This window comes from Prionailurus bengalensis, chromosome D1 (genome assembly GCF_016509475.1).
Source record: "Prionailurus bengalensis isolate Pbe53 chromosome D1, Fcat_Pben_1.1_paternal_pri, whole genome shotgun sequence".
NCBI classification, from domain to species: domain Eukaryota; kingdom Metazoa; phylum Chordata; class Mammalia; order Carnivora; family Felidae; genus Prionailurus; species Prionailurus bengalensis.
In genome coordinates, this window is record NC_057346.1 from 89587702 (window position 1) to 89604170 (window position 16469).

The 16469-nt window shown below is 46.8% G+C and overlaps 1 protein-coding gene across 3 annotated transcripts in view; it reads right to left on the reverse strand.

Annotated features, from left to right (window-relative positions):
* SLC1A2 (solute carrier family 1 member 2) overlaps positions 1 to 16469 on the reverse strand; it is a 146764-nt gene that overhangs the window by 14817 nt on the left and 115478 nt on the right. For all 3 annotated transcript variants that reach the window (XR_006297452.1, XM_043580961.1, XM_043580962.1), the window contains exons 8-9: positions 14548 to 14742; positions 9850 to 9984 (exon numbers count right to left, since the gene is read on the reverse strand). Coding sequence is in view for 2 of the 3 variants with exons in the window: in XM_043580961.1 (XP_043436896.1) it covers positions 9850 to 9984; positions 14548 to 14742 (330 nt within the window). In the remaining variant the exon portion in view is untranslated. The remainder of the gene's footprint in view (positions 1 to 9849; positions 9985 to 14547; positions 14743 to 16469) is intronic.

Genomic DNA, 16469 nt, shown 5'->3' on the forward strand with positions numbered 1-16469 from the left:
ACTTTTTTAAAAAGAATTTAAGCAAAAATGCTGCTAAAATCTCTGTCCAGGACACTCTAGCCTTTAATTCAAAAAATATGCATAAGGACACCAGAATCAGTTCAAGGCAAAGTGAAAGTCTTAATTGGTTCTTAGAACAAAGGCCTATCCATCCAATCTATTTCTCATTAGAGAAGAAGAATGGCGCTGCACCAAGAGGACTGGCTTCCTCGCAAGGAGCTTGTGAGCAGCTATCCCCTGGGTTCAAGTGGGAAGATCCTGCCCATACAAAAGTCAAGATCAGACCCTGACATCAGCTCTCAGGGGCATCTCTCCATCTAAGAATGCTCTTCTCTTCCTTTCCACTTTGGAGAATCTGCCGCAGGGTGGTAAAATCTATACATGAACGAAGACTGGGTCTTTAAGTCATCCACAAAATTAGGCATCTGAGGCAGAGACAGGGTGTGAGAAGGCATACATAATGATGATTAAGAAAAACTATGGGCTCTGGAGACAGCCCGACTTGGATTCAGATGCCACTTTTTTCTTTTACTTGTTGGACAACCCTGACCCTAGTTAACCTTTGTGACCCTTAGTTGCATTAACTATGAAATGGAAATAATAAAAATATCTACCACCTTGGGTTGAAGACTAAATAAGATAGCAATATGCTTAGTACAGTTCCAGACATTTAGCAAGGATTCACAAAACATTAGTTATTACATGAGGTGTACTTTAAATATTACCATTATTCTTATGAAGTTAATTTAAACATATTTTTGGCAGTTCCTAGGTAGAACATCCAAACATGCCTAGTTAAGCTACTATCTCCCCCTGAAAACACCCATAAACATTTGCGGGACATTTCCCATGGTAGCACTCCCAACCAACCAGCTGAGTTATTTGCCCATCATTTAGCTGTGGCCTACTCTGTTGTTTTTCAACTTTACTTTCAATCCCTCCTGGCGTGTGTTCTGAGTCACGCACCCAACATCCTTGGCCAATGGTTAAATTCCAAAGAGCGCTAAAGATGCCAAGAGGAATCCACTGGGTACTCTTTTGTATCACGGCCCAGGAGAATCTACATCATTTCCAAGTAGAAGGACCAAAGGTGATGGTGGGGTGATGATGATGGGGCTGACATATTACATTTAATATGTAGAAGGATATGCTTTCCAGATATTACCTTGTTTAATCCTCACTACGATGCTGTAAGAAGCACTGTTATCCACACTGAGGAAATGGAAACACAGGGGTTTGGAGAGATTAAATGGCTTCCCAAAGTCACACATCCTAGTGAAGTCATAGAACCGAAAAATTTGAGCACAGGACGTGTGCCTCCAGAATGCACTGTCTGCCACATGATGCAAAGCACCTGCGAGCCAGAAAGCTCTGAATCTGAACCTAGTTCAGCCACTTACTAGCCGTGTAACCGGGGTGACTTCCTCTACCAGAATTTTTCTCAGGCAGGCAAAATACCTATTTTATAGCATTTCAAGAAGACAAAACCAGTTCCTGATCCACAGTTGATATTCATTAAATTCTGGTTCCTTCCCCTTTAGGGAACAGCCATCACTCATACCCTCATTTTATGGGCAAAAGCACAAGACACTGTCCTCAAGGGCTAATGACATTTTAAGTTTAATAAGTCCATTGCCACTCAAATGGATGACACAAATTTACAAACTCTTGTTTCTTCAACTCTTGACTTTCTCTGATACCAAATCTCTACTCTCCAAAGAAGCCACTGAACCAAATTTTTTGACTAGGATATCTGTTCCATACTCTCAAATTTCCTTTTACTTTTTTTTTAATTTTTTTTTTTTATGGTTTATTTATTTTTGAGACAGAGACAGAACATGAGTGGGGGAAAGGCAGAGAGAGAGGGAGACATAGAATCCAGAGCGGGCTCCAGCCTCTGAGCTGTCAGCACAGAACCCAACGCAGGGCTTGAACCCACAAACTCCGAGACCATGACCTGAGCCATACAGGCACCCGGGTCAGGTCTCCTTGAGTTTGAAAATGAACCTGGCCAGAGGAAATAGCAATCAGGCCAGGAATGAATGGAAGACAGAACTGGGCAGAATCAAAGCATACTGATGTTCGACACCAAAATCAAGAAGGAAAGGGCCCTGGACTTAGGGCTGGAAGCTCAACCCAGATCTTCTGACTCTCTTACCTTGAGCAAATCACCTCTCACCTGACCATGAAATATGGAATGGGGCTAATCCGAACCTCACAGAAGATTATGAGGGTTAAATAAAATGAGAGAAATATTTGGAATGCCATAACTACTCATTAAAGACTGCAGGAGCACAAGAGCATCAAAATGGCTACACAGAAATAAGAAGACAACACAGACTCTAATACTTGCTGAGTTCTTTGTTAGCTCATTCATTCATTCATTCATTCAACAGGCGTACAATGAGCATCTTTGTGCAGGGCACTATGTCAAGTGTCCTGGCAACGAAGAACAAGAAATGGCTCTTCCTATGCTCCCTCTTCCTCCAAGAACCCACGCTCTCTTTACGGGCGCTATGGGATTTAGTAGGTAGGACATTTTATCTACACTTGGGCCCCTGCAAAAGCTTGAGTAGAAGTGTGCCAAGTTTGGACCTGTGGATAAGTCTGAGAAAACGAGCTAGAGAGAAGAAATCGATAATGTGAAATCAAGGAGAGAGAAGCACGCAAGACCACTCAGGAGGCAAATGAATGTAATGAGAGGCAGAAGGGAAGAACTGACCAAATCACGTATGGCCTCATCAGCCAAGTTCAGGAGGTCAGGGCTTTGTGCCAAGTGTCACGAGGAGCCACTGAGGAGCAGCAAGGGCACGCTTGCTCCCGTACGAAGACTGGTCTGAGGAAGGGCAAGGCTGAAAGAGCAAAACCCACTTGGTGAAGATGTGATGGAAGATGATGAGACAGAATTACAGGACCTGAGGACTGATTGGTCATAGAGAATAAACAAGAAAAGAGTCAAGGATTCCTCTCAGGTATCGGGTTTGGGCAGCTGGCGTTGATGTGTCTACTGGCAACCAGTAGACCGTACCACCATGTGTAGGGGACATGACGGCTCGGGGTGAGAAAGGTTCTCGTGTCAGCTTGAACATACTGGGGCTGAGGGTTGGGACCCAGCAAAGGAGACATGTGCCACAAATGGTTGGGAATCTGGACTAAAGATCAGGACCGACAACTGGGCTGCAGGTAGTGAATTAGGAGGCGACACCTAAAGAGGCCATGGGGAGATGCCACAAGCGTTTTTGGTTCATTCTTGGAGAGAATGCAGAGCGGGAAGAAAAGACAGTCTTATCTAGAACCCTGAGAGTGACCAACACTTAAGGAGTGGGCAAAGGAATAAGAGTCCGCCAAGGTGGAAGAAAACTTAGAAGAGTTTGAGGGAAGCATGTTGCAAAAGTAAGGGTGTGATGGACAATTCCAGTGACTGCCTGGAGATCAGGTAAGAGAAGAAAAAGAAGCGCCCCTTGGTTTTAGCAACAAAGAGGCCATCACTGCCAGGGCAGTTGCAAGCCAGAGGCAGAGACAGAAGCCAGCTCGCCACGGGTAGAAAAGTGAATGAGAACTGAGTAGTGATATTATTTATAATCGTCTTATTCAAGACGATTGACTGAGGAGGTAAAGAGAGCGAGGGGAAGATGGTGGGAGACGGGAGATAGGATTTTTTTGGTTTGCCATTGAGGCCACCAGGGGGGATGTCTGACCAACTCTGGGGAAGTCCAAGTGTGGCCAAAAACGGGATATGGGAGTTTATGGTTCACATATGGAAAATTTCTCCACAGGCAAATGCTTTCATTTTGCCTCACAACCAGCCTTGACTGTTCAGGAAACCCTGCTGACCTCAGGAGCTTCAAGCCTACTTGGTAAAAAGAATTTCAGAGTGCCTGATGCTGTCCTTGAGTCTGGACACTCTGTGTCAGACCTGTGAAAAGGGGACAGAGGGGAGATCCGAACTCGCGTGCCTGGGTGGCTCAGTCGGTTGAGCGTCCGACTTCGGCTCAGATCATGATCTCACAGTCTGTAAGTTCGAGCCCCGCATCGGGCTCTGCGCTGATGGCTCAGAGCCTGGAGCCTGCTTCAGCTTCTGTGCCTCCCTCTCTCTCTGCCCCTCCCCTGCTCATGCTCTGTGTCTCTCTGTCTCAAAAATAAATAAAAACATTAAGGGAAAAAAAAATTAAAAAAAAAAACAAATCCTCTGGCAGGAAGGTGTTAGAATTGTCTGCAAGTCCTGGTTCTCACAGAATAACAGAGCCAAGGGAGCAGGGTTACTCAGGGTCATCTGGGTCTTTGAATTGGGCTGAACCATATGAAGTTGCCGCTTCTACAAGTTCCCAAAGGTCACATATTGGCAATTTCATGTGACTCAACATTCACCGGAAACAAACCATCATGTCTGCCTCTCAGAATGCAGGGTGCACAGTAATGGCGGAGGGGCCGCCCGAGGGCCCAGGCCTGAGAAGGCTGGCACAATCCTAAACATCCAAGGGCTAAAGCCACATGGGGTTGAGAAGGGAAGGAGGGGCCTCCAGAAGCATTGGTTAAGAGTGTGAACTCTGGAGGGGAGCCCTGATTGCAATCCTGGCTACGGCAGGCCAAGTCACTTAGCTTCTCCTGCTCATTTGTAAAATATGGAAAGTAATCCCTCCTTCCAAGCTTGTTGAGAAGATAGTAACTGTTAATGTGTCCTGAGTGCTTGTCATCAAGAGGACCTCAGCCAAACTCTGCATATAAAAGGTCTGACACCAACCCAGTGCTCAGCTGTTGGCCCATCCCCCTCTTCCTTCTTCCCCCCCTACTCCTCATCTTCTCAGTCCCAGTGAAAAGGGGAGTAGACCACTTCCTCTTTTGTTCTTCCACCAAGTCTTGTGCATTCCTCTTTTTGCACTTAGCACACTCAGGTTGGGATTTTTTTTGACCACATCTGTCCCCATTACTAGATGATAAGCTCTTTGAGCGCGGACACCATGTTGTATCTATTTGTGATATGGGCAGGGCGGGGGAACCCGGTGGGCGGGCGCGTTGAAGGAGGGGTGGGGAGGGGCTGTTAAAGAGATCAGGTTAACTCTAGAAAGAGGACTGTCTTTTGTTCAGCAAATGTCTGGTTGGGCGTCTTGGAGGTGAAAAGTTAGGGCAAGGGCAAGATGGAGAGGGAGGAGGAGGGAGAGACAGAGCCCAAATTACCTTGCCTACAAAAACAAGACACGGGTCCTGAGCGCCGGAGGCAAACACAGGGAGGCCCAGCAACACAGGGAGAGATTGGGACCAAAGGGAAAAACTGGGCAGGGACAGGTCCCTAGAAGGGGGTGGCAGGCACTAAAGGATTTATTTTTTATTTTTTATTTTTTTAAGTTTATTTATTTTGAGAGGGTTGGAAGGGCACGGAGAGAGGGAGAGAGAGAGAGAGGATCCCAAGAGAATCCTGACACGGGGCTTGAACTCACCAACCGTGAGATCACAACCTGAGCCGAAATCAAGAGTCAGACACTTGACCAACTGAGCCGCCCAAGCGCCCCAAGGGTTTATTTTTTAAGGAGAAAAGGTGCCTAACACTCAATTTTTGCTTCCGTGCTCCCTGAAATTATTCACACTGATTATTGCTTCAGGGAAACAACACTCAAGATTCAATCGCAAATATAGGGAGATTTTGTCTTTTTCATCTTATAACTCTCCTGAGCTCTGCCCCTCCCCTTTGTTTTTCCGTGAACACATATTTCTTTTGTGATGCATTGAAGAATGATTCTTGCTGCGCAGAACCGTAGCCCCACCCCCACCCCACCCCCAAACTGCAATCTCGCTGCTTCTAGTCAGGGACGCGTTGGCAGGGGAGGGAAGGACTCGGGGAAAGAGTGACATCCCAGCTGGCGTTGACATCACTGGAGGTCGGGAAAGTTGTAGGAAAGAACTCTGGTGGGAGCAGGGAGTCACGGCACAAGACTTCAACAATAAACTCCCAGCATCTTCAGAGATGTGACAGATGGAGGGATTGGTCTTCTCTTCCACCAGATATGAAGTGGGGTTTCGATCACACATAGCTGCACGAGTGTGTCTTAAAGAAGAGAACGAGACCCCAGATTGGCGGGCCTGGACCCCCAAGGGACAGCCAGATCAGTCACTCGATATCCACTACATTGGGATAAAGTACTTTTCTCTGAGCCTCAGTCTCCTCAACTATAAAATGGGGATAATACTATGAACCGGTCTCATCATTGGGGCCACCTTTGAAACAGGTCCCTGTAAAGTGCTTAGAACACTGCCTGATATTTCAGGAGCACTTGCTAGGTATTAGCTAGGAGTATCCCGAGTCCTTTTCCATCTGTTCTCGTCGGCTGGATGCGTGAACTGTCAACTGGTATTCAAAAACCGTAGCGGTGCTTAGATACCCACAATCAGGGACTCCTGCTCCCCCTTCCGCGTCTCCAGTCTCTGGTTTCTGGAAGTGAGGTCCCTGGCCTGCATCACCTGGGAACTCGTTGGCAATGTCAATTCTTGGTCCCCACCCCAGACCTCCTGAATCTCCAGGGGGTTTGGGTGTGTGCTCAGGTTTGAGAATCCCTGCTCTATTCCCTCCAGGGAGGGATGTTAACAGGGAGCCTCAGAGCGCACCCCTCCACACACACCCCCGCCAAAGGGTGGAGGCCCTTAAGGTCTTCCTAGTAAGTTCACCTCTATCCCCCGGCTAGTAAATGTGTCCCCAGAAAAGACCTCCCCAGCAGTCTCATGTGATAAATGAGCCGCAGACCCACTTGGGTTTTCACTTTATTTTGGCTTCCCTTTGGCCACCTGTGGCCAGACCCAGTTATTTACGACCTCTTCCTGGGACTGGCTCCCAGTTTTCACTCCATCCTGCTTCCTTCAGAGAGAGAGGGGTGTCAGCGAGGTCTCTTATAAATATCAGTGGAGGATTCCCGACACAAAGGGCTTCTTGGCCCCAGGGGAAGGTTCTGGTTTTACCAGCCCCGCCCATCCGGTGTTTGAGGACTCCCGGCATTTTTCAGGGCCCAGAATCTTGGTTTTCACCATGACATTTACAGAGCAGCTAAGCCTGCCCACTGAAAAGCATCCAGGGCTTGGCGGGCAGTAAGGAGGCTCCAGCAGCCTCCAGTAAGTAAGATCTCCAGCAGCTGGCAAACACTGTCGGACATTAAATGTCACTGCGGGCTTTGTTTGGTTTTAAATTGAAAAATTGCTAGAGTTATGAGAGCTTACAAGCTTTGCCCAGCGAGAATAATAAATCCCCTCACCTTTTCCTTTTCTCTGCTTTTCCCCCACACACTATTTTACTAGGGAACGGCCAGCCTCCCCCACACCTCTGTCTCAACCCTCCCCCCTACCCCATTCACACCGTAATGGGCCCCCAACAGCCACGGAGCCCATGACCAAGAGCATGTTTCCAGAACTCCACTTGCTGGCGAGAAAGAATGTACCACCATTACTAATTCAAAGCAGATCTGACCTAGCTACAGACCCCTACGCACATTTTCCCAGGATCCTCTATCCTCCGTTTTTTCTTCTCTTCTTAAAAGGAACGTTCTGGCTTGTTTGTGTACAAACATCCATCACCAGCAGAATCCTAGTCCGGGTCTTAACACCAGAAGGGCACTCAAGGGCATTGGGTCTAGACTCCGCTTTTAAGCCGACAAGTTCCCATTCCCATTGTCCACGTGACACAGGGGAAGTCCAGAGAGTAGCTTGTGCGAAGTCCTCCAGAGAATAAGCACAGAGCTCAGATCCGGGGCTCCTGCCCCTTTGCTTTCCTTTCTCCAGTTACATGCCCCTCGCACCTCCCACCCCCACCCCCTGCACCTGAGATCAGACCCCAGAACCAGAGAACAGCTCTTCATTTCTTCCTTCCTTTCCACTGCCAGCCTGGGATCGAGTTTTCTCATATACGGTTTCATCAATATAGGTAATCCAAATGTATCATCATTCTTGGGTTCGGCCAGCTCCCTTCAGCTGGCATGATTCCACCATGGAGTTAGGACGCCCTGCTCTCCGTGCAAGTATGCACATGAGAGCGCTGGTGTGGGGTGATCGGGGAGGACCCAGCCCTCCGATTCCATTCGCTGGCATTTAGGTCAGAAGGGGGCAGGGTCTTGGATGTTTCATGAAATGACTCTCATCCAACAGGCTTGGAAGCAAACGACTGCCAAGAAGACCAGGGCCCACAATGGTCTCAGAGTAGCTGAGACCTTGATTGTACCCCATTTGTCCCCACTTAGGCTTTTTCTGCTCTTTTGTTCTAATCTTGAGAGGAGGAAAAAACAGGTCAAATGGAAAATTCCCTTTTATTATGTAAAATCAGAGGTGACCCTAATAGGTCTGTCTTCCCTAACCTTTCCTTGGGCCTCTTTGCTTCTGCCCATTGCTAGATCTCCTTGGTTCTAAGTATGAAGTTGTGTCAGGTGGGACGTAGCTCTCCAGTGCCGTAGGCAAGACACTTACTTAACCCTTTCTGATTCCTGGTTTACTCATCTGTGAAACAGCCCTTAGGGCTCTTTAGGAATTAATCGCCAACAGATGCAAAGAACATGGCGGTCTCCGCCAAGTATCATCTCCTTTTCTGCATCTCCTGATGACATTACTGCATTTGTTTTTCACTCAAAGTAAGGAATTTACATTAGAATGAGGGGAGGCAGCCTCTATAATGACAATTTTTTGAAAAGATAAACCTCTAATGGTGGAATCCAAGCCTCCGAAACAAACCCAAGAAGAGGCTAGGCAACGTAGTCACAGCAGGTAAGGTAGGCCGATGATACACGGGTTCAGGAGGTTCAAGGAACAAAGGGTCAGAGGACCTAGTAAGCAAAAGTCACAGGGGAAGCAGATTTAATTTTAATAGCCTCCTCTGTCTTTCTTCCTGTGTGGAAAGGCCCCTACACGCAGCAAGTCTGTGGTTAAACTGAGCACACATTTAGTGAGCTCCTACTGACCCTAAACTATTGAAAATGCCTTCATTTCCCCCTTGTCCTCCCCCACTGAAGCCTACCCCACTCCTTCGCCTCCTTCATCCCATCCCCTCCCAATGCTTCCACCCACACACCACCACTGAGTCGCAGCGGCCATGACTGTGTGGTCTGAACTGACGTCCTGAGAAAGGCTCCCCTTGGGGCCTTCACAGGCGCCGAGAATAACCAAGGTCACAACAACAGAGAGCAAGTAACAATCTCCGAAAGAACACCTCCTGAAGGGCCAGGCCCTGGACAATGTATGACCCTCCTTTAATATGGCAGTGCTCACAGGTGCAGAGCACACATCACTATCCTTTTATATCTGTGTGCTATTTTTTGGTCTGTTTTATTGAAGTATAATTAACATACAATAAAATGTATCCATTTTAAGTGCATGGTTTGATGAGTTTTGACCAATGTAGACACCTGTGCATACCGGTGCCTACGGAACATTTCTACCACCCCTCATGATTTCCCTGTGCCCCTTCCCAGTTAGTCTCTTCACCCCCTCCAGGCCCAGGCAACCACTAAGCTCTTTCTATCGCTAGAGATTATACTGTCTTTCCTAGGGCTTCTATAAACGGGATCATACAGCATATACTCCCTCGTGTTTCTTCACTCGACATCATGGATTGAGACCCTCCGCAGGCATCAGTAGTGGGTTCCTTACTGTGATGCTTTAAACTTTGTATTATAATTTATGTGATTCCTCCACTGGACTGTGAGGCCCTCAAGGATTCCTTCTTCCTCTCTGGTTCCCAGTCAGGCTCTCCGTAAATGTTAGAGGGAAGAAGGGAGGAAAGGAGAGAGGGAGTTGTCACGGGGATTGGCTAAGACCCTGGCTGAAACCTTGCCTCCGGGAGGCAGTAGTCACATCCCCAGCAGAGCCCCATCCACCAGCACTTACAGCAACCAGTCCACAGCCACCAGCAGGCTGATGTCCTCCGTTGGCAGGCCCACAGCCGTCAGGATGAGAAGCATGGTGACGAGGCCCGCGCTGGGGATACTGGCCGCACCGACGCTCGCCAGCGTGGCCGTGAGGCTGAGAGAACAGAGAAGACCAGGTCACAGGAGAAAGAGGACTTGGAAAAACCATCCCTGGCAGGCAACTTGAAGCTCCAATTTTCCCGGCAGTCATAAAGGTTCTTTTCTTTCTCAAGGAATGGAGAAATCTAGAGTACTGAGACCCAGGAATTAGGGTCTATTGGATTCTACTCAACTGTGATGGAAATTTATAAATCCATGGATCGGAGCCTTATCCTCAGCATGATAGCCAACTAGCCTAATATATCACAGGGCTCAACTAAGGTAAGCGGGGCTCTGAAGCAGGCAAGGAAATAATAAAGGAGGAAAACAAATTGCCCTTAATCCTCCCATGGGAACAGCACTGCATTCATTTGTGCTTACGCCTTTACCTCTCCGTCAGCCCCAGAGACATCTGGACTCTGAGGCAAGAGTCCGAGGAGGCCACTGCCAATGTTAACATGAGAACTCACAATAGCAATTATCCAGACCCAACTGAGTGGACATGAGGGAAACAAATCAACAGATTCCAAATGACATTAAGTTTGAGACGCCTGGACATTTCACCATGGACTGGAAAATACATTATTCAAAACGAGGGCGCCAAGAAAAGATAATGAAATAACAGGAGGCTTTCTTTCTGAAGCATCTCACCACTTGCAATGCCAAGGGCACACCCAGCACCATTTTGAAGTTGTCTCTGGAGGAGGGTTTCATCTAGGGCTTGAGTGCCCTGTCTAGACACCAGGGGGTCTCTGTGGTCCAGCAAAGGGCAATAACCTGTCTCCCTTTTCTCTGGATGCCATTTACAAAAGTCGTCATTTCTAAATGGAAAGATGCTTCTGAAAATATAGACTCCCAACTTGCTTTTGTGGGTGCTGTAAAGAAAAGGAGGGGCTTTATTTGCAGTTAGATCATTCTAGACTTTCTAGAGTAGGCCTGCTAGCTCCAAACTAAGAGTTGGGCTCCAAGACCGGTTTGAAAGAGCCCAGACCATTGTTGTGACCAAGCACAGAATCCTTACAGGTCTTACAGTGGGGAGGGACCCGAATTTACCTAATCTTACATATGAGGAAAGGCCCTAGGAGGTTTCGTAGTTTACATTGGTTTTTCCATAGTGCCATCCTTCCAGATTTAGACCTGTCACCCTAGAGACACCTCCCCTAGGTGGGGTCTACAGAACCCATCTGTGCTATTCCCCTGCCCCTTCATTGCGGAGCTGGTGTTAAGGCTTCAAGAACCCCGTATTCCCGGGATCCTTCTGGGTCATAGGAGGTAGTAATATTAGTGGTTATCAATGAGGATTATGGAATTAAACAACCTGGATTCAAACCCCAGCTCTTCCAGTGATTAACCGCATGACTTTGAGCAACTTACTCAACCTCTTTGCGCCTTGATTTCCTTATCTGCAGAAAAGGAGATAATAATGGTGTCTCACTCATGGGGGATCAGGAGCTAATAAATAAAAAGCACTTAGAAGAGGCCAGGCACATTGCCACCACCCAGTAAATGTGAATTATCTTATCAGGAAATCTGGGCAGGGTGAGGTCACTTTGCAATAAAAACTTCTCTAAAGCCCCAAGAGTTACAAGGTGGGAATTCTCAGCCATTTCCCTGACAAGGACAACAACACTAGGAAAGGGGGACTTCCCAAATCCCAACAGTCGTGGCCTCGGCCGTTTTATTTACAACATCAGTTGCTTCTGTTATGAGTCACTCTGACACATCCCTTTGCACTTTGGCCACACGGTCTGCCTGGTCCCTCTGGGTTGTGTGAGACGAAATCCTATAAAGAGAATTCTTCCTGGCAGTTGGTTCCCCCACACAGTCGCTCTATCCCAATTAATACCCTCATCCTACCATGGGCAGAGTGTCTGGATGATTCTAAGTCCTGCGACCGCTTCTTGGGGCAGTGATCTCCTCTCCATCTCTCTATCCCTTTCTGCTTTTCCTGTCGTGCCACTCACTAGCCCACTTCTCTGAGGCTGGTTCTTGGATTCTATGCAAGGTATGACACACACATTGTCACAGCAGAACTGCACAGTAACCCTGCAAAGTACATATGGTAGCATCTGCGTTCCATCTGGGCAAACCACAAATTGGATGGATGGAGAAACTTAGGGTCAAACAGGTTGACCATGGTCTGCTGGGGTTGGAACACTTATCTGCTGGATTGCAATGCCATGCCGACCCCTGAGACACCCCCCCCCCCCCCAATCCCTTCCAACACCGAAAACTCTGAATTAATCAATCCCGATCATTGGTCGCTGGTCCATTCTTCCATCTCTTAATTTTTCATCTAACAGTGTGAACTTGACGGGCCAAGAATTCAGGGACCAGAATTCATCTTGTTTGGCTTCAAAAGAAGGGCTTTGTTAGGAAGCCCTGTTTGTCTCTGAGTTTTAAAGCAAGAGAGGTTGGTGGTCTCACGTGCAATCTGAGAACATGATTGAGAAGCCGTGACACCCGGATCTGAAGCATGTTTTCCACTGAGTAACAACATCATGGTACTCACTACATCACTGTCACATTGTTTTTTCGTATTCTAGAAGAACTGTATTTTATTGAGCATCAGTAATAACGATAATAGTAGCTAACATTTATTGATAGGTGACTGTGTTCCAGGCACAACGCTCTCAACCCCCTAGAATGTGTGATTATTGTCCCCATCACACCAGTGAGGAAACTGAGGCTCCCCTACAGTACTGCTGTGGACTGATCGGTGTTCCCCCACCACCAAATTCGTTTGTTCAAGCCCTAATCTCCAGGGTGATGGTGTCTGAAGACACGGCCTTTTCGGGTAAGTAGATCATGAGGGCTTAGTGCTCTTATCAGAGAGACGTAAGAGAGCTTGCTCTCTCTCCATGCACCAAGGAAAGGCCAGGCAAGCAAACAGCTTGCAGTCATGCACAAGCCAAGAAGAGAGAGTCACCGGGAACTGAATTTGCCAGCACCTTCACCTTGGATTTCCCAGCCTCCAGAACTGTGAGAAATAGATATGTATCGTTTGATGGTCTATGGTCTTGCATTACAGCAGTCTGAGCTAAGACAAGTATGGATCTTGAGGGTGGTTGTAAGGATTAGACAAATTAATATATGCACAGAGGTGTGACTTTAAGTTTACGGAGAAGCAACGTGGTTGATTGACTCATTCATTCATTCTAGACAGAGAGAAAGTTAGAGTTGGGGAGAGGGTGGGTGGGGGGAGAGAAAGAGAGAGAGAGAGAGAGAGAGAGAGAGGAAGAGAGAGAATCCCAAGCAGACTCCACGCTTAGTGTGGAGCCTGACGTGGTGCTTGATCCCATGACCCTGCGATCATGACCTGAGCTGAAATCGAGAGACGCTCAACCACCTGAGTCGCCCAGGTGCCCCAGAAGCTATGTGTTGTTTTTTTAAATTTATACCCAAGTTAGTTAGCATATAGTGCAATATGATTTCAGGAGTAGAATCCAGTGATTCATCCCCTACATATAACACGCGGTGCTCATCCCAACGAGTGTCCCCCTTAACACCCATCACCCATTTAGCCCATTCCCCCAGCCATGACCCCTCCAGCGACCCTCAGTTTGTTCTCGACATTTAAGAGTCTCTTGTGTTTTGTCCCCCTCCCTGGTTTTGCTTCCCTTCCCTTACGTTCATCTGTTTTGTATCTTAAATCCCACGGACGAGTGAAGTCACAGGATAATCGTCTTTCTCTGACTAACTTCACTTAGCATAATATACTCTAGTTCTATCCATGTTGTTGTAAATGGCAAGATTTCATTCTTTTTGATAAAAGCACTGTGTTTTTAATGTCCTCTTGGGAAGGTGTTCTTCCCGAATTTCTTTTTTTCTTTTTTAAATGTTTATTTATTGATTTTGAGAGAGCATGAGCTGAGAAGGGGCAGAGAGAGAGGGAGACAGAGAATCCCAAGCAGGCTCCATCCCAGCATGAGACCATGACCTGAGCTGAAGTCAAGAGCTGGACGCTTAACCAACTAAGTCACCCAGGTGCCCCTCTTCCTAAATGTCTTAAACAATGAATACATAGGGTAAAAAACAGATTTAGTATACTTGTTAGCTATTTGTAATAAAATGGTCGATACGCTATTGAGGAATCTCTTCCTTCCAGTATTTCATCATTTCTGCCATCACCCTCTGAAATGCTGAAGGGAACGTATTTTAACAAAAGGAAAACTGGATCCAGAGTCAGCTGATATCGGCCCCAGTGACGGCCCTCCCGGCTCATTAATGGGGCAGCTTTGGACAAACCGCCATGCTCCTTGAAGCCTGTGCTTCCTCATCTATTAAACAGACAGAGAAATAACTGCCTTGCAACATCACAGGACCATGAAAAATCAAGTAATATCAAATTTCCAAAGCAATTTCACATGCGCAGTACAAACAGAGGGCATGAGTATGAGCCTGCTTCTTTCCTGTCACAATATTTTCCCTTTGACACAGCCAATAATTCCTCTTCTGTGTTATTTCCTTCATTATTCTTCCACCAGGAGAACTGAAATCCAAGTGGCCCTGTCAAATGGAGTTAGTGGGGAAGGGACGAAGGTTAAATGTTCAGTGCTTCCCCACCTGCACCCCTCACCTCACAGTCACAATCTGGCCTCCATCCAAGATAACACCATTCATTTGAGCAATAAAGATGGCGGCCACTGCTTCATAAAGGGCTGTACCGTCCATGTTGATGGTTGCTCCAACTGGGAGGACAAATCTGGTTACACGCTTATCAATCCCCAGGTTTTCTTCCAAGCAACGGAAGGTAACAGGCAAAGTTCCCGCACTGAGGAACAAAGACAGAAAGAGAGAGACAAGAGTTTATGTCCACTTTAGAGAAACAGGACAAAACTCAAACTGGAATGCCAACCACAAAGTTTTTGTGCGTTTGTTCCAATCAGGCCATGTGACATGCAGAAAGCAGTGTTTGGAGGCAAATTAAAGACCAACTGTTTGGAGGTTCAAATTCAATCTTATTAAGATGCTCATAGGCAGCAAGCTCTTTTTGTTGCTTCTGGTTTTCAAGATCTACTTAGAGGTTCACATTCTTTTTCCTTTGATCAGTGTTTCCCTCTTGGATGAAATATTAAAGGCCATCTGACTGCCCACATTAATTGAGCTGCTAAAAAAAAAAAATGTGTCAGGAACCAATCAGCTGTCAACAGTGAAATGGAATAAGGAATTTTTGAATGACCCATAATTTCATGCTAGAAACACTGTTTCCAATGATGCATGGACTGCATCCAGCCTCTGGGAATTGCCCTGAGCTAATTTTGACAATGCTGGATAAACATGTTAAGTACCATTTAGCCTGAACCTGAGCTTCTAGCAATTCACTGGGGACCCCTATACACAATCCAACTCCCTAATACATGGTCATTGGCCAACTGTACAGTCTTTCCAACAACATAGGGCAGAAAAGCATGTGCTCTGTAGCTAATCAAAGACCCAATACGGAATGACTCCACCCCCACTCCGCCCTGGAAATTCCTGTCCGGAACTCACCACCGCATGACCCAGCCTCAAGGGCCAGAACCCCTGACATGTTCGTGTGTCTTCTAAATTAGGAGACCTGTAAGGATAAGGGTTGCTGATGGCCAAAATATTATTTCCATGTGGAGGGAGGCACATGGGAGGGTAGGTGGATTTGCTTCCAAGTTTAAGTAATATGGAAAGAAATGCAGAACGCCCATACTGCCATGCGAGTTCTTTGCGGTCCTTTCTCTTTTGGGGTTTTTTTTGGTTTGGGGTTTTTCTGTTTGGTTGTTTTGATTTTGTTTCTGGTTTTTTTGCTTTTTTGCTTTTTTTTTTCTATTCAAAGCTTAGTAAAGTGAACTGGGGAACCTCCAATGCAGACACACTTATTTCTAGCATGCACGGACAGCCTCATAGCTTCCTCCCTCTACTGGTCAGAACCAGGGCTCCCGCCAAGTTTGACATAGACCGTTGCCAGAGGTCTCAGTTTCTCAGAGAGTAGTAGAGAGCCACCAGCTTCAGAAAAGCTAAAGAGAATGCAGATTCCAGGGCCTACTCAGAAACAGGAAGCAGAAGCTCTAAAATTAGAGTCGCCTAAATCTGCATCTTATTAAACCACTGATAAACAAGCTCCTCATAACAATCTTAGGGACGTCAGCGTCATCTTATGGCAATATTCTTTGTGATTTCAAGTCAGAGGTCTGTCTTATGCCTCCTCCTTGCTCTTAGGGAGAAGAAATGAATGTTTGGAGACCTCTCATTACTAACACCTTATAAACCCAGGGAGAAAAGTTGAGGTCATTGTATTTGGTTAGCTTCTCCAGCTATTTTAATGAGACATTAGTGTCCCATTAATTTATTCCTCCCACCCCCAGGCCCTCCCCACCCCACCCTTTCTTAGGACCCCTTTGAAGGTTTCTAGGACACCGTGACTAGTCTGAAATGGCAGCTGTGGTTGGTGGCTGGGATTTTCAATGATAGGAATCTAAGCAAACTTCGGGGCGGACGAGAATATAATAATTTTTATTATGGTATTCA